This window comes from Apium graveolens, chromosome 3 (assembly GCF_009905375.1).
Source record: "Apium graveolens cultivar Ventura chromosome 3, ASM990537v1, whole genome shotgun sequence".
Taxonomy (NCBI): domain Eukaryota; kingdom Viridiplantae; phylum Streptophyta; class Magnoliopsida; order Apiales; family Apiaceae; genus Apium; species Apium graveolens.
In genome coordinates, this window is record NC_133649.1 from 279,987,655 (window position 1) to 280,011,123 (window position 23,469).

Sequence of the window (23,469 nt, forward strand, 5' to 3'; positions counted from 1 at the left end):
TTTATTCTGTTAAGTCTGACAGCAGATATGTTCCAAAGTACAGAGATCACAATGGGGATATTGTTGATATGAAGCCTAATACTGCACAGATCAGAACATATCTTGGTATTAAGGGGCTTGAATTCAATCTAGAGTCTAACAAAGCTTATGTTATAAGACTAGATCGGGAGTTGAGAAAAGCAAAGATTAATGATCTCAGAGCTGCAATATTTCAAACTGGTGAAGATACTGCAGAGCTTAAAGGTGTCAAACGGAGAATGATTGATGAACTCAGATATGCTGAGAAATGTTTGTTGAAGAATTATCTCAGAACAACTCCTGACATCAGAGAGATCAGAAAATGATGAAGCCAAGTCAAAGATCTACAACTACTTAAAATTCTGATGTGTATACAGACCAAAGTTGTTATCAAAAGTTGAATTGGTAAAAGCTTTAAGGACTGTAAGTTGTAGTTATCTTGTCTATTTCTCATGCATTTGTACTTAATGTTTTTGACATCATCAAATATCTGTTAAACTTGTATATTTTGCTAATTTACAAGTTGGGGGAGATTGTTAGATATATTTGATAATGTCATGGCTAATATGTTTTATGTTTAGATTTCAGATCTTATTTGAACAGAATAAATCAGTACTTAACTGATCAGTACTTATACTGGACGACAGAACTTAAGGGATATCAGTACTTATGTTATCAGGAGATAGATATCAGAACTTAAGTGCTGAAGGACGATCAGATAAGGACAGTAGCTGATTGAAGTTAAGAAGATCAAGATAAACATAAGAAGAGATATGCATGAAGAAGGAATTCCGTAAAGAATGGAATACTTGGAATAGAAGATATCTGATTGATATATATTAGGAAGCAGAATTATATTCCATATCAATTAGCGATTATCTTGTAACTGTGTAGTACATAAACACAGACATAGGGTTTACACTAGAAGTGTTATCATTATCGAGAATATTATTTACTATAACCCTAGCAGCTCTCGTGATATTTTGTTCATCACTGAGAGATAACAGTTCCAGATTGTAACAGAGTTTATTGTTTCAATAAAGTTTGTTTTCTGTTACATAAGTTCTTGAAGTTTGATTTGATTGTAATAAACACTGTATTCACCCCCTCTACAGTGAAAGTGTGACCTAACAGTATAGTACACTCAAATCGAACTTAAAGAACTTAAGTAACAGAAAACAAACTTTATTGAAACAATAAATTCTGTTACAATATGGAATTGTTACCTCTCAGTGATGAACAAATATCACGAGAGCTGCTAGGGTTATATAGAATAATAACTTCGATAATGATAACACTTATAGTGTAAACCCTATGTCTGTGTTTATATACTACACAGTTACAAGATAATCGCTAATTGATATGGAATATAATTCTGCTTCCTAAAATATATCAATCAGATATCTTCTATTCCAAGTATTCCATTCTTCACGGAATTCCTTCTTCATGCATATCTCTTCTTATGTTTATCTCGATCTTCTTTCCTTTAATCAGCTACTGTCCTTATCTGATTGTCCTTCAGCACTTAAGTTCTGATATCTATCTTCTGATGATTATCTCCTGATAATACAAGTACTGATATCCTTAAGTCATGACTTCCAGTATAAGTACTGATCAACAGTTAAGTACTGATCTATCCTGTTCACACAAGATCTGAAAGCTAAACATAAAACATATTAGCCATGACATTATCAAATATATCTAACATGCACCTCTTTAAGCTGTTTTTCCATCCCCTGATGTGAGACCACCTATTTGGGGACCTCCAATTGCTGATTCTGGTTCCACCGAACATTCAGCTGTGAGTGCATCTTTTCAGTTTACCCCACACTCTGTTTTATACCATCAGTTTGAGACCTGTCTAGTGGAGCAACATCACCTATGAGGGTATATTTGAGAGCTAAACATATGGTGAGTATTTGAGATATTGAGAAATATGAGAAGAAGTTTAGAGAGAGGATTCATGTGTCCTGGAGGATAACCGCCACTAGGTTATACAGAGCCATTAACGAGCATACCACCCATGATTATTTTATTGAATGGGTTAAATGGGTTTTAAAGAAGCTTGAGAAGATTGGAGATCCAGAGTTTGTTGGAGTTAGATGATGGTGTTATAATGAATGTGATATGTATAGTAGTAATGTGATGTGATATCAGCATACTTTGTTTTATATAATAGACTTGTTAACTATTGGATAAACCTATTGTACTTCACGATATCAAAAAAATGATGATGTGAGTATTACCGGTATGGAAACCTTGAAGTTAAGTTACGAATAAGATAATATGGAACGGTAGCTGAAGTTTTCGTCAACTAATGTAGGCAAAATGGACCCAATAAGGGGTAGAAGATAGATTGAAGTGAATGGATCCTTATGTGAATGTTTCTTTAATTTGGTACCTTATAGTGGTTAAAAAGGACAACAACCAATTCATATAGTAATGACGACCAGGTGTATGATTTTTAAAATTTTAAACTAGTTTTTAAAAGAGATTTTCTTAACAAAATTTCTAAAAGTTTTTTAAACAAAATAAGTTTTAAAAATTGGTTGTCAAATTACTACTTGAGTTTCTTGTTTGTTGTAAGACTCAGATTACCTAGAAGAATACTTGTTCCAGACTTAGTATTGTTAATTCAGAGGGCCAAATAGACCCGCTACTACAAACAAGTTTCGATTGTTCCCAACAGAAAAGTGCAAATCTTGTTTGATAATATTAATAACAGACTCAACGTGCGGAGAAATTTTTCATCCAATTCTTGAGACTATTGGACTTTAAAAGAATTTGTTGATTTAAAAGAAGCTTGAGTATGATCGAAGAAGGTTGAGCAGATTTCCAGACTTTTCTAAAGGAAGAATATTATTATTAGCATGGGAGTCTATATATTGAATGATCGGTGGTTATTCTAAGTTGTATAGACGAAATTTGAAGTTATGATTGCAAATCCCGTAAGAGCATAAATATGGTCAAATTATTAAAATATTAAACGTGGAGGTACGATGCTAAAGACACAAGACTTAATAAGTAGGAATCTATTATAGTGATCAATTTATGAAGGCGGCACATCGGGCGTTCTGAAGTTATTATATGACTTGGAATGGGGTCTATTGATCGAACAAGCTCTGAACGTGTATAAGTGAAATATGGATGGCGACCAACGATATCATTTTTTTACAATACTACAGTATATTCATCTTGATTCCTAAATAAGTATGAACTTATTTCATTATAAGTTCTATGAAGCGATAAGAAAAAGAAGATTGTTATATTCCTTTCGAAATCATTTTCCCCCACAAGTTTTGCTTTCTGATTGAGACAAGCAGTGTTATAATGAGACGATTTGTCCGAATGATAAAGAGTCGGGTCGAACACCACCTAATCATGTGTTGTTTGACATAGGATATGAAAGACTGACCATCTTAAGTACCAATGTGGTTGTCTCATTCATATTTAAGTCATTACTCCTTCTTTCTTTTTAAACTATAATTTATTGAATTATGGATCCTTCTAGTTATTTTGTTACACTATTGTTATTTACAAAAGTTTTCCAAACAAAAATCAACCTACCAAGAATCAAGCGGGCAAAGTTACAGCTATTGAATTTACATGTTTCAAGTGTGGGAAACCAAGTAGGGGCATACAGACGATCCGCTCAACCGCAACCAACCGCTCGCAACCGAACCGTATTTTGCGGATAATTGCGAAACGCGGGTTGGTTGTGGATTTAAATTTTAAAAACCGCTCATTCGCAGTTTGGATGCGGTTTTAAATTCTTGAAAATCGCAAAATTGCAACCGCAACTGGAAAAATATATTTATAATAAAATATATTTCCAAAAATGTAGTTGATATCATATAATTAATAAGTATACACATTTATTAACTAATCTTAGTTTAATATTAAGACTTCGTTTAGAAGATTCACAATCATTATAAGATATAACCAAACAAATGGAAAATGTAATCAACATGTAGTTTTTTTTATCCTTTTATTTTTTCTTTTCTCTCGCCTCCATATTTTTGTATGTTTTTAATATCATTGCTCCACACAGATCATTAGTTTGTATTTTATTTTTGAATGTAAATTTATCACGTAAGTTAAACTTGAATTTATTAATATTCCGAATATTTTTTTTTTGCAAATTATTAATTATTTTAAAATAAGTGGTTGAACCGCAAACCGATCCGCAATAACCGCAAATTCGCAACCGCAATTGACGTGGTTAACCGCAACCGCATTTGATGATAATTTTCTAAAACCGCTCTTCGCGGTTTGGTTCGACTTTTATCCCAAAACCGATCCAATCCGAACCGCGTACACCCCTAAAACTAGGGCATATGGCAAGGATTGTATATCACCATCCCCAGTCAATGGTGCGCTAATAATCGTGAGATCTACTCTGATAGTGAATGAGTCTCCAAGAGAAAAAGTTTGTGATATATCTGTGAAAGATGTTTGTGATGGCAAGAATGCTTACTGTGAATTCTTTATGTGCTAAAGTATTAGTGGATTTGGGAGCAACTCGACCATTATTTTTCAAGATTTTATTGATAAGTTGAAATGTTAAACAAGATCATGACTGTAGAACTAGGAAATTAAGAACGTGTATATGTTAACCAAGTGTGTATTAATTGTGAGATTAAAATTTCTGGAAATAAGTTTGTGCGGATTTGATACCGTTTAAGAGAGGAGAATTTGACGTTATTCTAGGAATGGAATGGCTATCTAAGTATGATGCTCAGATAGACTGTCGTGATAAAAAAAGATAATTATAAATACGCCGGATGAGAAAGTGGTGGTGTTTAGAGGTCAAAGGTAAGAAAAGAAGGTTTTTTTTTAACGAGGATTTAAGCTAAAAAGTTATTGTGGCAAAGATGTGAGCACTATATTGATTATGTGATAAATAGAAGTCAGGAGCCAACAAAACTTGAAGATTTTCTAGTAATCAATGAGTTTCTAGACGTGATTCCAGACAAGTTACCAGGAATTCCGCCAGATAGAGAACTTGAGTTTGCGATCGACTTAGTGCATGAAACATAATCTTATCTAAGGCCCCGTACAGAATGGCGCTAGTTGAAATGAAGGAGTTAGCAAAGCAATTGCAAGAGTTGTTAGACAAAGGAGTGATTAGACCCAGTGTGTCCCCATGGGATGCATCAGTGTTATTCGTTAAAAAGAATGACGGAGGCATGAGATTAAGTATCGACTATTGGGAGCTCAACAAACTTACTATTAAGAACAAGTATATGTTACCCTAAACCGATGAATTGTTGATCAGCTAAAAGGAGCAAAGTATCTTTCTAAAATTAATGTGTGCCTTGGATCCAGTTTATAGAGCAGAGTTGTGTGCCTTACTCGGAGTTAATGCGTAACTGATTAGCAGCCTAACCTTGGTTTTAAAATTTTAAAATGGATATCCAATTCTAATAATTTCTTAACAAGAAAATTGATTCCTCTGAATCATTTCAATTGATCATTGTTTAACCTCAGTTATTTCTATTATGAATTGCTGAGCTAGTTAACTCACTCTTGCGAATCTTCTATGTTATTCTACACTTAAAAAGAAAAATGGTTGGTAGCAAAGATTTTCCCAGTCCAGTATGCGAGTTAGAATTACAGGATGAGTTGGATCGAGCTAGCAGGAGCTTTATGTTTAGCTTTGAGTTATATGAGCTTGTAAGAATGCTTTCACTATCAGTTGTAAGTTAAACTAGTTGGGATTTGGTACGTTGTAATAAAAGTTAAGGCGGTGACTTATTTTCATACTTTAACATGTTGCGATCCATGGTTATGTAAGTTAGGGCCATTGTCTATATATTATTTCAATATTATGTGTGTGTTTGTTGTGAATCCCAAACTTCTGACACGGATTTGGAGGGCGTTAGAATTGAGACGGATTGTGTGGTGGTAGTGCAAACACTGCGAAACTCCGATTTTATGCCGTCTTACTTTGATGGAATAATTAAAGAGTGCAAACATGTGCCAAATGATTTAAGTATTAGAAATGTTGATGTCTATTTTGTAATAAACGGTAAACGGTCTGCAAGTGAAGTGGTCGATTTTTTAGCGAGATCTACATATTCTTATGCAGAGTGTATTTGGCGAGTGAGTGATAATCAACCAAGTTCATTAATATATTGATAAACGATTTGATTTAATGAAATAATTTCTTTCTTGGCAAAGGAAAAGATTGGAAGTACTATAAATTATATTTTTAGGAGCAAATATTTTTTTTTATTCTAAAAGACCATTAAAAAAATATTTTTATCGTTTGATTGTACTGACATAAACACCCATACAAATCTCATCTTTTATATTTCTTTTAATTTATTGTTGAGAAGCACCATACATTTTAGGTCTTGATTACACCCTTAGAAGAAGAATGAGAAATAGGTTTACTAATTCATAACCAAACTTGATACCTTCGTTGAAAATAAAAGTTAAGTATTGGAAAATAGGCTTGCACTTTTTACATAAAAAATCACAGATTTATTTGGTGCTAACTCTAAACAAAAGGAAAGTGGTGCCAAAAGTGATGGCGACGGAAAAGCAAAACGAAGGAAAGCACCTTGTCAAATAGATATAGATAATAGAGTGCTCATTAGGTGAGTTTAATTAGTTAAACTTAACGAACTTTTAAGGAAAAAGCAAGCATTTAAATACTATCCTTGATATTCGCATAATTAAGTGAGAATTTTATGTAATTTTATATTACGGAGTTACAAATGGGATTTACTACCATTCTTTGCCCCTTATCCATTGCAACACAGATCAGGTACAGTCCCTGATACCTTGCTCAATAAAATACTCTTCCGGCTTTTGTCATAACTACGCATACAAACTCGGCATTACGCATACACCACCCCTACCCTATGCCTATCATCACCCTTATGTGCTACCCTTCTGTAGTATAGAGTTACCCATTTATGAATAGTTAAAATTAGTTAAAATCGGACATTAATCGGAATAAAATTGAATTTATTGTAATATTAAATTATATTAGTAGGATATCAGTAATTTATAACAAATATATATTTATTATAATATAGTTTATATAATTAATCATATTTAATTTGAATATTGTACTTTAATTTTAATAAATAATTATATATACTTACATAAATAAAGTTTTGTACGAATTAATCGGATTTCTAAAATCGAACAGGCGAGATACCATGTAGGGAATTAATCGATTAACTTGGAGATTTTTAGAACACCTATCCTGTCCAAATAATGTTTTATTTGTATTTTAAATATAAATTAAATATATTTAAATTAAATCTTAATCGTATATTTGTTACCTATAAATGGAACCGAATTAAATTTAATATATTGTTTCGATTATACACATTAATATTTGTACAAAATCTATTATTTGTATCCTTGAGTGTATTTCATTTAAAATAGTATTTTAACTTTTTTGTTTAGAGAAATATTATTAGAATCATCAATGCATCAAGTAAATATTATTAGCATATTATTGTTTAGAAATATTAAGTAATTGTAAAAATTCTTTTTACTCATACAATACACTAAAAGAAATGGATTTTTGAATAAGATGAAGAGGACAGTAAACTTTACTTTTCTTGTAATAGTATTTTTGAATCCTGTGAATTACTAAATTAGATATTATTTGCGAGAAGGGGAAAAAGTGGCTTATTAAAGAAAGAAAGGTGAAATGAAAATCTTACCCATCAGTAGATTCACTACGTTAAAAGCTACTCCCTTAACGGTAAGCGATTCAATACTAATTTCCATCTAATCTATAAAAGTAAATATAGTTGAGTGATATTGTTGGATTTGTATTTATGAATATTTTAATACAGTTAAATTTTTATATTTAATACTACTACAAAATTAAAGATATTAACAATTAAAAGTGTGCATTGCTAAATATGTCCAACACAAATGAAAAATGTTTTTAGGCACGGAGGAAGTAGTAAAGTAACAGAGCTACTAGCACTGTGGGAGATACAATACAAATTACAAAAGCTCGCTTTATTCGGCATCTGACAGAGTTATATAGCAAGCATCGTTTTAAAGAGGTTAACTTTTTAGACTTATCATTAATTTTTTTAAAGATAATTATTAAAATTATTAGATCATTGAATTTTGTAATATACATAAGTTTGGATTTTTAAAAATATTTACCATCATTTATTCTCTTTACCACTTTTACTAAAAAAAGTAGTTTAAATTATATTTTGGGAAACTTGTTTAGCATATTTTATAAATAAATTATAAGTAGTCATATTAAAACATTTTATGCAAACATATCTGATCACAAAAATAATCATACCTATTGTTACATCAATTTTTTCAAAAATTATCAATAAATTAGTAAAAAATATGTGATCAATCTGATAACTCGTCTAAATTATTCATTTTTTTAAAAATTGCTATAAATTAGTATCTCAACAAATTATTTTCAATTTTAGAAATATGTAACTTTAGTAAGAAATTGAATTGTCCCGAAAAAAATAATTATCTTAACTCGGTATCTCTTTTGAGTTTGCAATTCAAAGGTTGTGCTTTATATACAAATAATAACGCTGCGTTCTCTAGTTTTTTAGATGAAAAATATAAAAAGATTAAAATTTGCAGAAAAATATATTTGATGAATAACTATCTTTTTTTATATTTTCAAATTTTTGAAAAAAGAGTGAAAAATTTATTTTTCTTAAAATATTCAATATCATTATCATTGCAATTTGCAACTAATCTTTCACTGAATCAACCATATATAATCTCATATTCTATTTTTTTGTTCTTTTCAAAAATCTTTATAATATGTTAGAAAAACAAATAAGCACATGTATTTCTGTTTGTCCTTAAATTTAAAGTGGGATAGGAGTACATTTTTAAATGTATTGAGGAAGGGGGCAGAGGCAGAAGTAAATAAATTGAGAATTCGAAAACGACATCTCTCTCTCTCTCTCTCTCTCTCTCTCTCTTTCTACATAAGCAACGGTTCGCCGGAGCTAACGCCGTCGCCGACTTCTCCCACAGCCTCCACTTTCATCTCTCCGAGGTTCTCTTTGACTTCACTAGCAATTAAATTCACTCTATTGTCGCTTGTTTTCTCTTCGTTTCTGTTCAATTTTTGAAGCTATATTATTCACACAATTCATAATTATCCGTCTGTTAATTTTATCTTATTTAATTTAATCCAGCTGAGTATGTTTAATCATCGCTCGTTTAATTGCATTTAAACATGAATTGTTTTTTTATGTCTTAACAATACTTGCAATCCTTGATTTTGCCTTCATTTCGAAGTATTTTTGATAATTTCTTCTCGAATTAGTTTTCGGTGATTGAATTGCGTAATCGATGATTTAGTGCTCTATTTTTTGTAAAATTATTTTGTATTTTTACTTTTTAGTAGTTCACACCTAAAGGAGCATTTGATTTTCGAGTTATTGATATCGATTTATGTTGCTGCCTAAGCGGAATGTGACTTTGGAAGAATGTAGCTAAGCTGAATTTTTGAATTTTGATTGCGGCATTAACTACTAGGTGCTATTTTGATTGTGCATCTTCGTTTAGAGACGGAGGAATTGTTTTTTTTTTAATTTGAGCTAATAGTTTTACATTTACCTTAGCAGATTTTAGTTTTGGTCATTTGTAGTGGTTTAGCACTTGTGGAGTTTTTTGCGTCTGTTGTTTTCATGCTACTCTTGTTAGGAGATGCAGTAATCTGTCCTAATAATTGTTTTTTTGAATGTGCTAGGATATAGGATGATCGGATCATTACTTACCAGAGGACTTGTGTATGTTGACCAAACCTCCTCTTAACTGGTTGATGTCCTACGGTTTATTGGATAATCTGATCTTTCCTTGTTCTGCAGGATGGTCCTTGGTTATGCGTATCCTGCTTACGAGTGTTATAAAACTGTGGAACAAAATAAGCCTGATGTTGAACAACTTCGGTTTTGGTGTCAATACTGGTAATACCAATTTTTTTTTACGCTAACTAGAAGAAATAAATTAATTGGATTTTAGAACTTTCTATGCTAAAGGAGTGTTTGATCAATTTTTCTTCTTTCGTTTCAGGATCTTAGTTGCCATGTTGACAGTCATGGAGAGGGTAGGGGATACTTTTGTTTCATGGTAAGCCAATTAATCTCGTCATTATCAATAAAGATCTTTAGCGCTTTTGTGGCTGATACATGTGTGCTATACTTTTCTCCTTGTTTAGGGTTCCAATGTACAGTGAAGCAAAGCTGTTCTTTTATATATACTTGTGGTACCCTAAAACAAAGGTAAGGTTCTGCTGGAATTTATTTTGTTCAAGTGTAAAATATTGTTTTATCTTTCTTGTCTTTCTAATATATGCTCCTCGTCTTCTTTTTCTCCCAATACTCTCAGGGAACATCATATGTTTATGACTCCTTCTTTAGACCATACATTGCAAAGCACGAGACAGATATTGACCGTAATTTGATAGAACTAAGGACCAGGGCTGGAGATTATGCGGTTTTATACTGGCAAAGAGCTGCGAGCTATGGTCAAACCAGAGTTTTGGACATTCTTCAATACATTGCATTGCAATCAACCCCTAGACCCTCTACTCAGGCATGTATTTACCAAAAAATAGTCATGTATCAATATTAATATTTTTGTCACTTTGATTACCTTTATGTCTTTTACAGCTGTTGCTTAGAGTTTGTTTCTGTACTTTTCTTGTTATGATTTTGGGAAATATGCGATATTAAGTGAAACTGTACTATAATGTTGGAAAACTTGGCTTCCATGATGGAAGATTTAATGGACAATAACAGCATTGTTGTTAGGAGTTTATGTCTGACATGTTCTAGGGCCTTAATCTCTGCTATTAAATAGATGACAGGCGTATACGGTTCATTCCACAAAAACATGATGAAGCTACTTTGAGTTTGGTGTTTTGAACTTTATTTTGGATTTGAATTGATGATCGAGTGCAAGAGAATTTAGGGTTGTTTGATTAAGGCCTTCTACGTTGTCATATATGTCAAAAATTCGTTGCGAAAAGTACTCTATAGCTACCTTTTCTGTGTTGTTAGTCATAGAAAGCTTAGCGAAACAGACTTAAGATTCTGTCATGTTTAATTTCCTGATTCTTTCAGAATAGAATGTTAATATGTGTGGCTGGTCATGTTTGTGTATTTACATCAAGGAGGGCATATATTGCATCTTTTTCATCACATCAGTACATAAATTATTGCAACATGATTTTTTTGTTTGATTATGTCTTTCTAGGATCCAAGACGTAATAACAAAAAAATTGAGGAATGTAGCTTGTGAAGTGGATTATTTCCTACTTAATTGTATGATTAAATGTGGTCTTGACTTTTATTTGCAGCCACAGCCAGCTACTAGAGTTCGCAGACCCCCAGCAGCACAAAATCACCAAGCGACTGTTACAGCACAAACTCAGGTTGATGAACCGGCTTCTCCTGCTACAAGTACATCTTCGGGTGAGGTCCAAGAAGAGATGGTTGAAGAGAAAGACCCTCCAGAAGTTCCTGCATCACCTACCCCTGTTGCTGCCATGAATGCACAAAAATCAACTGCAACACAGTCTATCAGTGGTTCATCCAAACCCACGACCTCAAATGAAGAAGCATTGGCTATTGAAACAGCGTCTTCTCCAGCAAAAGAAGAGGCAAAAAACGCTCCAGGACAAGATGCAGCTCTGGAAGAAAGCATTCGAGTTACACGTGGCAGATTGAGGCGGACACGTGTTACATCAATTCGTTGAATGATGCTGCATGGAGAAGAAGCCACATTATGTATATAGTAGCTCAATTACCAATTACCAAAGTTGTGGTCTTCTTCTAATTTCTGCATGAAGTTCTTCTCTGGATTTGGCAATAGCTATACCTTGATTTTATCTATTTGTTGTCCTAGACATGTTCTTAATATTAGAAGTCATTCAGGGTTGCTTGCCTAAAAGGCTACATCTCTATTTCATATTATGCAATTATTCGTGACATTTTCATTTATCTGATTTTAAAAGGGAAAAGCATGGCCGTTAAAATATGCAATTCATTTGTGACATTTTCATAATTAAGGGGAAATTTGTCAATTTGTCAACTCTCTTGTAAAATACCCACATCTTATATTTTTTCATTGGTAAATCAGAATATCACTAACTTTTTTTAAATTTGCAAATCAACGGATTTTCAAAATTTTAACATAAATGTGAATATTTTGTATATCTATCCAAAATCAGTTAAATTATTGTCGTCGAAATCAGTGAAACAGAGTAGCTTGTTTTTTCTTTGGAGAAAACTTAAGAGTAGTTTGTTCGCACCCAAATTGGATGAGCTTTATGTTATTATTACAATATAATAATTATTCCCAATCTAGCTAATTTCACTACAATATGAATTTTTAGGGCTAATTATTGCTGTCTTTTTTTATATTTTAGAAAAGCACTAATATGTAGTTTATTTATAAATTATAATTTTGCTCAAACAATATTGTTTCTTTAAAGATTTTTGTAGAAATAACAGGTAGCTAATAATTTTAATGTTATTATTAATTAGCTTACAAATATATCCAAGTATTTTAGTTACATATTTAAAAAAAAACTATATTAGTTACACCATAGATTCTTTCAAGTGCGATAATACAAAATTTCATCTTGGTTTGGACTAATAATTTGTTTACGATTTTAAGCCCTTGGCTAAATATGTTCTTGTTAGAGTATCTTCAATGGTTGAAATGATTGGTTAAATGATATAAGATATTGATTATCTAAAAAATTTAGCAGAAAAGAGTTGAGTTCCAAATGTATTAAAGCCTTGAAACAAAGTCTAGAATTCCTCAATTTCCTCGATAGTCTAAGTTTTTTAAAACTTTAGCAAAAAAAGAAAAAATGTTTAAAATTGATGTCCCATATTCAAAATTTACTAACTTTTAACCCCAGTAAACAAAATGAACATTGTACATATGATGTATAAGATTAATTCACAACAGAAAGATATCTTAATTTCAAGTGTACACATAGAACTTGGACAGAAAGATCTACATCTTTTTAATTTTCAAATATCCAATTCTAAGTATCTAACTAGCAAAATATGGATTTTTTTTTAAAAAAGTTCCAATCTTGGCATTTACAATGGCTCTTTATCGCACTGCCGTTGGCAATACACTAGCCCTTGTTGCATCTACTATGCCATCTAATTGTGGCTTGGATTTATTCCTACATTGTAACAGTATATTCTCGCGACAATAGTATTCTGATATGTATATTTCAGTTTGGAATTTTCGAAGAAGCTCATATTGCATGTTGAGTTCAGAAGCTCCAGTACACTCGTGGCAATTAAGTATGTGACGTACCCCACATATCAGATGCAGTGACACTATCATCTGAGCGGAGCCAATAATCATCATCAATCTACAATGAGAAGGGAACTTGTTTAATACCAAGTAAGCTGTAAGAAAATAAAATAAATTTCCAGCATCTGAAAAGATCTTACATTGCTGTCCGAGGGTACTATTTTGTGAAGCTTATACAAGTTTGACTTCTCCGAATGGAAGTTATTAACATTCTGGCATCTTCCACCATTCCTAACTGATGCATTAAATGATTTCATGTCCATAGCATCATCCTCACACCCTCCCTCATGCTTGCTAACATATGATGAACCAGAAGCAAATAAGAGTGATGATCGATGAGCTTCGAAAAGAGGCATCCTCATATTGTGAATAAGTTTAAATACCTTAAAAGATACAAATTGATTGGCCCTGTTGTACTTCGAACCAAAAGTCTATACTCCTTCCTTGCAAAAGCCCCCTGGTCATATACATAGCCACATCAGCATGAGATTGTTGAAGTGGCCCTTGTTATTCACACATATTAACATTACCAACCTCATCAGGATCAGGAACTTCAACATAACTAGCATGTGGAGCTTTTATCACCATTACAGTCTGATTCTACACGAGATACAAAAAAATTATTAAACATTGACATCAAATATGTGAAAGACAGATTCAAGTTCACTGCAAAATGAACCTTAAGTTGTGGAAGGCTCATGATGTCTTTCTCCGTCACAAACAGATACCTAATAGCACAATTAATCAAGTAAATTTAGAACAGTAATGAAGTCCAACATATATTAGAAAGATAATGAGAAACCAGAATATACTTTTGGGAACTTTGATCACATTTCAGGTCATTTAGCCGCTCTTTTGCTTTCCTGAGAATAAGGACCAGATTTTAGCCTGATAAATTGCAAAAGACAGCTATTCCCTTATAAAGTAGTAAGCAAACCTTATGCGATCCTCCACTCTGTTGTCTTCTGCATATAGACTTTCAATCTCAGCCTGTCATCAAAAGAAAGATATTGACTTTGAGTTCCGAGCACAATTTTCTTGTCCAAAAAATCTGAACCTTAAATCATAGCACCAATTAAGATGGTAATTATTAATACAATTTATGTCATCATGAGCCTATTACAATGAAGAAATTTACTACCAACCTAAGTACCCAACTACACATCTTGTTCCTCGAAAAATTAAAACAGAAATTTGTTATTTTGCTCTGAAACACAAAAAAAAAGTATCACACAGTAGTAAATATGCAAGACACAAGAATGTCCTTAATTTTAATTTACAACTTACTTCCAATAAAATTTTATATTGTCAGAACCTTTTTCTGACAAAATAATGTTGGAACCTGTTTACCAAAAAATGGCAACTCAGACTCTTCCTGTAACATTCTGAATCATATAGACTGTCATATTATAATAACATTCTCTTAATTCTAAATTCTGTCAGCACATAACTATTTGATGTATTCAGCTAGTCCCTAGACATCTAAAACTGTATTATTCTAATAATTAGAAAATCTACCAGGTAGATCATCATTTACAAAAAAAACTATACTAATAATTATATTATCGAAGCATTAACATATTTTGTGTACCATCAGTTGAGCTGCTTGAAATTCTGATTCTCTGGTCTTCGTATCGAATTCCCTGTTGGTAAAGCTCAATTAATCATCAAAAAGTACTACAATACAAGATAACACCTAACCAAAAATTTACAACTTACTTCCAACGGATGTGATTTTTTGCTGTTTTCTCAATTAACCCTATTCCTTCAAGAACATTGGTTATATCATAGATTCTCCTCTTTCTCACCTACAAAAGTTATGGAAGAAGTCAAATATTACTCTTGCTTTAAGAAAAACTGTGACTTTAACGTACCTGTGTTACTGTGTGCATAATGAATAAGTTAACTAACTTCTAGTAAATACTGTTAGAAGCACCTAACTTTCATAATGGTACCTAGATTCAAAAACATCCTAATATAGTAACTGCACTGATTACTGAAACTGTTTTTAGGTTGTGGTCGATTACAGGAATTCAAATATTCATGCACACATGAGTGTACGGAGGCTTGAATCCTCGACCTCTCATTAACAAGAGGAGAGGGGGTACCGCCTAGGCCTCGCCTTGCGGATCTGAAAAAAATGCTCTCTTCCGTGCAAACGAATTTCCCTTCCAAAAGCTGTTGGTAAAAAATGTCGCCAATGTGGAATTTGGCTACAGAGAATATCTATGACTATATGTATCTGCGAGGGCAAAGTCATTTTATCTTTGCAAGTATTTTTATAGCCATATCACTTTATTTTTTTACTACAGTGAATTGTGTCAATAAAAATGAAAACTGTGAATCCTCCTCCAACACAAATCTACAAAGCGGATATATAAAATAGCTAAATATAAAAGGATGGATTTAACCTCTATGAAAGAAATTATGGAGGGACAAATATTAGTTTCCCCATAATGACTCAGTGTTGTGTTGCACCGATACATCCTCCTGAAATGGTTAAACTTTCCTATCGCCCAATGAAGGTCGCAATAATCCATCAATTAAATAACAAGAGGTAGTGATTTCTGTAGATATGAATGCTGCTAAGAGGTATGATTACTCATATATAAATTTCATAAGAAACAGCCAACTAGGCTTTCCACCAAAATTGTGCATCAGCATTTAAATACATTTATTGCTACATTAGCATGACCCATCATACATGAAGATGTAGCATTTTGCTTCAAATTTGTAGAAAAATGAAGCAAGTAAACATTAGAAGTTTTCCCAGTTGACGGATTGTCATTAAAATATAGAGTACCAAAGTAACCAAACTGAAGTAAGACCCTAGTACAGTTACCCAAAGTTAATTTAATATTCACAAGATACTACCCTGCCATGTAGAATTCAGACCATCGAAGAAAAACTCAGACTCCATGAGAAATTTTAGAATAGATCCAAACCATACCTCTAACACATCTGCAGTCTTGTTCAGATCAAGTGTTCCATCTCTGGCCTCATGTATCAAGCTAATAAATTTCTTTGTCAACAAACCTGCAACCACATTAAGCATCCACAGTCTTAAATCTCAATAGCTATAGCGAGATTATCTAAAGATCCTATATAGATTTTTATGCAACGGATTTAAACACACATTTACTTGAATAACGTCAGTACTTTACATATTGTTCATACCTAAAGAACTGTCATATCGACAAGCAGTAGCTATATTTATATTTTCAGCATGCTCTGCAAATAAAAGATCAATGGAAAGTTTAGATCCAGCCACGACTGAGCATAGTACAAGTAGATTAGCAAAATTTATGACAAATTTACCTGCATATGATTCTTGTGGCTCAGATTTGACATTTATGGAAACCTTTGGTTTTCTGATTACCTTCCCATGTGTGGAATGCTCTACTCCAGCTGTGTGTTTGTTGCTATTACCGTTAATAGTTTCTATTTCATTACTCTTGCCCTTGTCCTTTCCAACTATATTTGCTGGCTAAACAAATTGGAGAAGAGTAGAGAAACACATAAGGAATATATCTATATACTGCATATGCATGAAAGAAGAGGTATAAAGGCGAAGACAGAAGCTAATGGAAGGCATACATGAGCTTTTTTTCTGTAACAATATATTTACACAGTAAAAAACTAATATCTCTGATATCAGAAGTAAGATGAGCGACCAAAGTAAGGTAGCCTACCTGTTCAGAATGCATGTTTTGTAAACCGCACACATTTTTCAAGTATAAATTACCAATACCTATTAGTTTTTTTTTTGTCGAAATGAATTCACAATTTTAAATGTTTGGACTCAATTGTAAAAAAACAGATATACCTACAAATCTTCTTTATACTTTTCAAATTACTTGCAAAATTTCACACAGCAAGGATCTCCAGTGGTATGTCATGTCTTGCAAGTTCTTGTTCATCTAAAATAGTTTTTCTCATGAGTTCTAGGAAAAAATATGAAGTTATTTCCGTCATTAATTTGGCTTGAGGGAATATCTATAAGTTATTGTGACAATATATAAACATGTAAAAAGACTATGCATTTTGCTTGATCGAAAAAATAGCATGAGGCAGGGACAGAAAGAATTAATTGTAAGGAAAATAAAAGGTGGACAAAATGATGATAGAGAAAAGAAATTTGGAGTGTGCACATTTTCTTATAATAATGTTTGTGAATCATTCGAGGCAGAAGAAATAAATTTCAAAAAATTGGATTGGTGGAACTGATTTCTTGTGTAAATTCTCATATCACTTAACAAAAAGAGAGAGACAAATGTTTCGATAAATTTCCACGAGGTTAAACAAATTTCATCCATTGGACCTCATTTTCTCCCTCCAACCAAACGGAGTGTATTGTGTTATGCGAATATGAGACTCTGTAAAACTTTCGCCATTAAGACGAAAGATACAAAAACACATAGATTATGATACTAAGAAAAGGCTTAAAAATTTATTTTGTTGAAGTCTTATCTTAAACTATTATTAGTTATTTACTCACATTGGACAAAATAACATAGATAAAGACGTGTGCAAGCCCTTTACCGAAGAGTTGGAATGAAACCTAACAGAATAATTTTACCGTCATACAATTTTGTCTTTTATACACGAGATGCACAATCTTCTTTTTTAGCTTGAAAAAAATAGCATAGCAAATACCTTCCATCAAGAGAACTCCATCATGATGGATGAAGAAGCTAAAATTCTAATAAATTGCTACAAGTTGTTCTCCATATAGAAACACACATCTCCAACACAGCATACATTGCCTAAAAAGCTTAACTAGCAATAACGGGACTTTGTTTGAAATATTGACAAGCTGACAACAACACTAAACCAGAACAGTTGCATTTGATGGTTTGTTTACGTTACCAAGAATGCATCACAAATATGGTAGACAATAACTAATTATATCCCCAAAAAGACAAGTAAAATAAACTTCAAAAATCAAAACAAGTAAAACAAACCTAAGTTATTATCGCGAATTCAAAGAGAAAAACTCGAAAAAAATCAAACAAAACATATACAACCCAAATTGATCACGAAAATCAAGCAGACAGCCAGGAAATTTGATTACTAAATAAGAATTAACAAAATTAACAATATCAACATACAAAAAAATTAATTAAATTAAAAAGGGTTTATGAATTGGAGCAATACAAGAAAGAACAAATGTGTGTAGTTACATGTAATATAAAACAAAAATAGATACAAAATACATACAGACCTGAAGAGTGGAGGCAGGAGGAGAGGGGGAAATGAAGGGGTTTCGATACTGAAAGTTCCTTTTTCTAGGCTTCTTCTTATTATTATTATTAATATTAATTTTAGTATCAGAATTGAAATTATTATTATTAATAATAATAGTATTATTATGTTTGTAGAGTAATAATGGTGGTGCTGATGAAGGTGAATTGCAGAGAGGTGTCGCCCGAGCTCTTCTCCGCCACCGCCGTCTGCCGCCGAGCTTGCCATCACCAACTTTCGCAGCTGCCTGCCTGCTTATATTTTGTATCGTCGTATGTACTAGTAATATATATTACCCTAAAATTAAAAATGTTTATTAGTAGTCGTATGTCACTTTTTTTAATTTTTAATTTTTATAAATTAACAGCGGGAACTCGAACTGGAACTCCAAAGTCTTTGAGTTCAGAAATAAGACGGGCCCCGCTTGACATTTGTTCTTCTTCTCACCAATTGGACCTTTACAATTTACTACTTTTGACATCCTTCCCTATTTTGTTTTGCTTGGGATCAGGTCCATTAGGATTGTTTGGCCTGTCCAAGTCATTTTAGGATTGTAACAATATAAGCCCCGTCGACCCTAAGCCCGAGTAGGAGTTAACCGGATTTGACCAGAGAGGACCGGGTCACATTTTTGGGCCCAGATTTTTTGTGTATCCGTAGGATTGTTTAACCTGTTCAAGTTATTTTGGTTCATTTATTTGTAACCGAATAAATCTGAACAAATTATATTGGACAGATTCTTTCATTAATTACTTTGTGTTTGTTGGGCTGACTTATTCTTTCTAAATTCTATCTAATTGATTAAAAAGTATAAAGTAATTTGTTTGTTTTTTGAATAAAATTGACTTTCATTACTAAAATCTCGCATCATACATCACTGAATCTAGGGGTGTACACGGATCGGATTGGGCGGGTTGGGAGAATTTAGCAACCCAACCCAATTAATTCGGGTTTTCAAATTTCAACGCAACCCAAACCGTTTAAATTTGTAACCCAAACCAATTTGTATACTTCGGTTTGGTTCGGTTTGGATCGGTTTGATCGGTTTATTAAATATACAAAATTAATATAAAAATTATAATAAAACATAAGGTTTCAAAGTTTTAAAACACTTGAAAATAATTCAAAACAATATTACAATCCTCCATATTGAATAGTCTTAAGCATCTAATTTTCGACATCAAAAGTACTAATAATATTGCTTACGCTTTAAATATTACAATGAATCATAAATGCAAAAAATATAACACTAATCAAACATCTATTGTTGTTACGAAATGAACTATGAACACGAAGGTTATAAGTTACATTTAAAGTTAGAGATATATGGATCTATGTAAATGGCCTAAACATAATTTTGGATTAACTTATTAGCATGTACCTATATATTTTAATCGGGTTGGGTTGGATTGGTTTAAAATTATCGAAAACCATATCCAACCCAATTAAACCGGGTTGACATTTTTTCAACCCAACTATATATCGGGTTGAAAAAAAATCGGTTTGGTTCGGCCGAAATAGGGTCGGTTCGGTTTGGATTGGTCGGGTTGGCCAAACCGTGTACCACCCCTAACTGAATCTAACATAGAACATGGAAAAAACGTAAAGTTCCCAAAATAATTTAGCTCACAAGGGATATGAGCCATCGAATGCTCTAGCTAATTTTCCAACATGTCTTACTATAATATCATTTTTAAAAACTAGTCTTAATCTACAAGTTTCAATGGTATGACCAATCTCCAGCCGGTAACTAGCATTTCTGTTTATCATCTGCACAACTAGTAGCGAATTAGCTCAACAAGCACATCTTTTTCCCCTCTTGACATAATTATTACTTTCCCCTGCTCTGGTAGAACCCATCTCGTTCGATATTTTGATCACTAGTTATATTTAGATGTCGTGTGCTCATGTTCTTAGCAGTCGTAGACTTTCAATCTTGTAGCTGTTTGAAACAACATTTTACAATAAATTGAGAAGTAATCACTCTATTTTTCCAAACCTTTTTTGTTAAGTAAAAACCAAATACCCTATAATGTCATAGCTATTTTGGCAAGGTGATCGTACCCCACAGATGTCAGCCTATCCAGCAACCATTTGGAGCAACATCAACCTCTCACATATTGAACGACCATACCACATGCTGCCAACATCGCGCAGTAAAAAAGGCGGTGTAAGAGATGTTCGACATTGGGTGTGCACATAGCCGAATAAGTGAGGCTGCAGTGCTTCTTCCTTGTAATACAACACACACAGGAAAATTGTTCCTACAAAAACGCTACAAGAAAAACTACCTTAAATGGGGACCTGTAGCTTCTAGAGTTTTTTTTTTCATCCATTAGAACTCCCACTAGGCAATTGAATACTAATATTTTCCTGCCACACCTGGTACTTAGATCTGGTACCTAGATTTAACCGTATAATATCCTTAAGGTGACATTGCGGCAAAACAGCTTGTTGGCTCCAAAAATCAATTCCCTCTCTACGAGTAGTATTGTACAATGGGGACACAATTGATTCTGTTCAAAAACACTAATCTACAGCTGCATGTGTGGTTTTTGATAAAGTATATAGAGAAGAGAGAAAAGTGAGGTTTTATTATTATAAGACTTGTTCTTGATTACAATAGAAGAGGGGCTTATAGCGAACAACCATACATAATAAACGAAAATATCTTAACAAGGAAACTATTATCATAATGAAACTATCCAATATTATAATATTATTATATATGTTAACATCCCCCCTCAAACTCACGATGTTGAATCGGGAGTTTGCCAACCAAGAGACGGAGCCACGTAACCAAATAAATTCAAAGCTGCATCACCAGATTCAAGAGCATCCAAACAAATCCAAAAACAGAGTTACGAATTCAAACAAACCAAAAACTTCCAAACGAATCCAAAGACGTAACAACAGAAGAGAACGCAGCAACAAAAGAGAAATCGTCCAAAAACGCAACAACCCAAAAGAAATCAAAGCAACCAAATCACCAAAGTAACAAATCTGTAACCATCGAAAATAATACCAAAATTGTATGCGAAACTGAATCCTAATCCAAAACCAAACTCCATAATCAACCCAATACAAACTCAAAAAAAAAACTGAATCCAAGTCAACAAACTGCATCCAATCCTTTAAAAGTTGTATGCCAATTCAAATTGTATCCAAAACTAATCAAATTGTATCCAAAACTAATCAAATCCCGTGAAGGGCCAATGTGTCTAAAGTACCAGATAAACTAAACCAATTCCTCAAAAGGGCAATGTGCCTAAAGCACCAAATAAACTAAACAATCCCTCGTAGGGCCAATGTGCCCAAAGCACCAAATAAACTAAACAATCCCTCGTACGGCCAATGTGCCTAGAGCACCAAATAAAACAAAACAAAAGGCGTAGAAATATACAGATGTGCCTAGGGCTACCCCTATCATCAACACGAGAAAAAGAAAGGAAGATGAGTGTGAAAGAAGAAAAAAAATATCATCAAGGATCCAATATCATCAAAGCGAGACCGAGTGTGTGTATTAGAGTCCCAACCAAAACTAGCAGAAAAATTGTATCAGAGTTCCAACCAAAATCAGCAGAAAAGTTGTATGAGAGTCCCAACCAAAACCAGCAGAAAAAAAAATCAACCAAAATCAATTTTATTTACCCATGAGAAATCCAACCAAATCGGAAAAAACGATGATCATGATTAAAACTCAAAATCATTCAAGAAAAAATAACTGATTTGAATAAGAAGAAGACAAAAAGAAACAATAATCATAACACATGTTTTGAACCCAATATGTGAAACCCAACCCGATATAACTCATCATCAACCTATCCCGGATCGAACCATAGCTCTGATACCATAATCATTACGCCAAAAATGGCTTTCTACAACATTGTAAATAAGTTTCCAAAGGCCCAATAAATGTTGCAAAAGCTTAAAAAAAATTAACGGCAACACTTTTCTGATGTTAGTATTTTTGATGTTGCCTTAGGGTTCAAAGGCAACATTTTCTTATTTAGGGCAACACCAAGAATTATGTTGCCAAACACTATGAATTTGCAAAAAAAAGGGCCCACGTGACATGTGGAATGTCACGTGGACTGCCACTAAGCGTGACACGTGGCATTTTGCCACATGGCATTTTACCATATGGCATTTTGCCACGTGGCATGTGGGTCCCACTGACAGTTGGGGCCCACTGACAGGTGGGGGCCCCTGACAAGTGGGGCCCAGTGAGTGGGTCTCACTAACAGGACCCTCCCTGTTCTCATGCTCTTTTATAACATTTTTTTTAAAGATAATTGCAATATTTTTAATACCTATTGCAACACTTACACAATGGTTAATTTTGAAATATCCTTTCAGCATATCAATGCCCAGTTCCATATGGAACTCTTTTCCCAATCAAAGTCATCAGAAACACAATACAATATCACCAGTACTGATGAACTACATCATTTAGACAATTTCCAAGTACCAAAAGATCACATTTAGACAATCGATTTCCCCATAAGAACTATTGCTAATAACAATACCGTAAATGTAAATTACTAATTGACATTAAAATTAAACCACCATTGATCCACTGCCTCCCTAACGCCACTAAACAACTTTTCTGAACAAAACTATCAGCTAGACATTTTAACACAAACACCTTCCGGATAATCCATCAAACAATCCTTGTGCCAATGCCTTGCGGTGCCAAGTTCAACTTGCAAGGACTAAATTTATTGCTGCAGAACTGAAATTGCACCCATGCAACCATAAACTGGATCTCTTAACCTAACATTAGCCTAATGAAGAAAGGATAATTAGTTATAGATAAAGGATCATTAGTCTAATGAACATAAGAAGATAAAAATATTGTAGTAGTTACCTGCATAATTA

General features: G+C 33.1%; 2 protein-coding genes across 2 annotated transcripts; one reads left to right on the forward strand and one right to left on the reverse strand.

Annotated features, from left to right (window-relative positions):
- The first annotated feature begins 8,893 nt into the window (after positions 1–8,893).
- On the forward strand, positions 8,894–11,998 carry LOC141713438 (putative HVA22-like protein g). The gene is made up of 7 exons (XM_074516865.1): positions 8,894–9,049; positions 9,749–9,788; positions 9,867–9,965; positions 10,072–10,128; positions 10,217–10,280; positions 10,387–10,593; positions 11,360–11,998. Exons 2-7 carry the CDS (start codon positions 9,757–9,759, stop codon positions 11,756–11,758), a joined length of 858 nt encoding a protein of 285 aa, XP_074372966.1. The 5' UTR covers positions 8,894–9,049; positions 9,749–9,756; the 3' UTR covers positions 11,759–11,998.
- Positions 11,999–12,931: 933 nt separating this feature from the next.
- On the reverse strand, positions 12,932–20,789 carry LOC141715074 (transcription factor E2FC-like). The gene is made up of 14 exons (XM_074518559.1): positions 20,723–20,789; positions 18,569–18,867; positions 16,663–16,831; positions 16,522–16,575; positions 16,295–16,380; positions 15,064–15,152; positions 14,936–14,987; positions 14,282–14,334; positions 14,157–14,207; positions 14,024–14,072; positions 13,879–13,944; positions 13,728–13,801; positions 13,485–13,638; positions 12,932–13,402 (listed from the first exon to the last, which is right to left on the reverse strand). The coding sequence occupies exons 1-14, from the start codon at positions 20,787–20,789 to the stop codon at positions 13,328–13,330; spliced, it is 1,338 nt and encodes a 445-aa protein (XP_074374660.1). The 3' UTR covers positions 12,932–13,327.
- Positions 20,790–23,469: the final 2,680 nt, after the last annotated feature.

Excerpts from the sequence above, each read along its gene's own strand:
- LOC141713438 (XM_074516865.1), top strand. The coding sequence starts at position 9,757 with ATGATCGGATCATTACTTACCAGAGGACTTGT. Across the intron at positions 10,129-10,216 it reads GGGGATACTTTTGTTTCATG|GGTTCCAATGTACAGTGAAG; the intron begins GTAAGCCAATTA and ends CTCCTTGTTTAG. Across the intron at positions 10,594-11,359 it reads CCCCTAGACCCTCTACTCAG|CCACAGCCAGCTACTAGAGT; the intron begins GCATGTATTTAC and ends TTTTATTTGCAG.
- LOC141715074 (XM_074518559.1), bottom strand. The coding sequence starts at position 20,789 with ATGTGCACACCCAATGTCGAACATCTCTTACACCGCCTTTTTTACTGC. Across the intron at positions 16,381-16,521 it reads TCGATATGACAGTTCTTTAG|GTTTGTTGACAAAGAAATTT; the intron begins GTATGAACAATA and ends ATGTGGTTGCAG. Across the intron at positions 15,153-16,294 it reads AGACTGCAGATGTGTTAGAG|GTGAGAAAGAGGAGAATCTA; the intron begins GTATGGTTTGGA and ends TAACTTTTGTAG.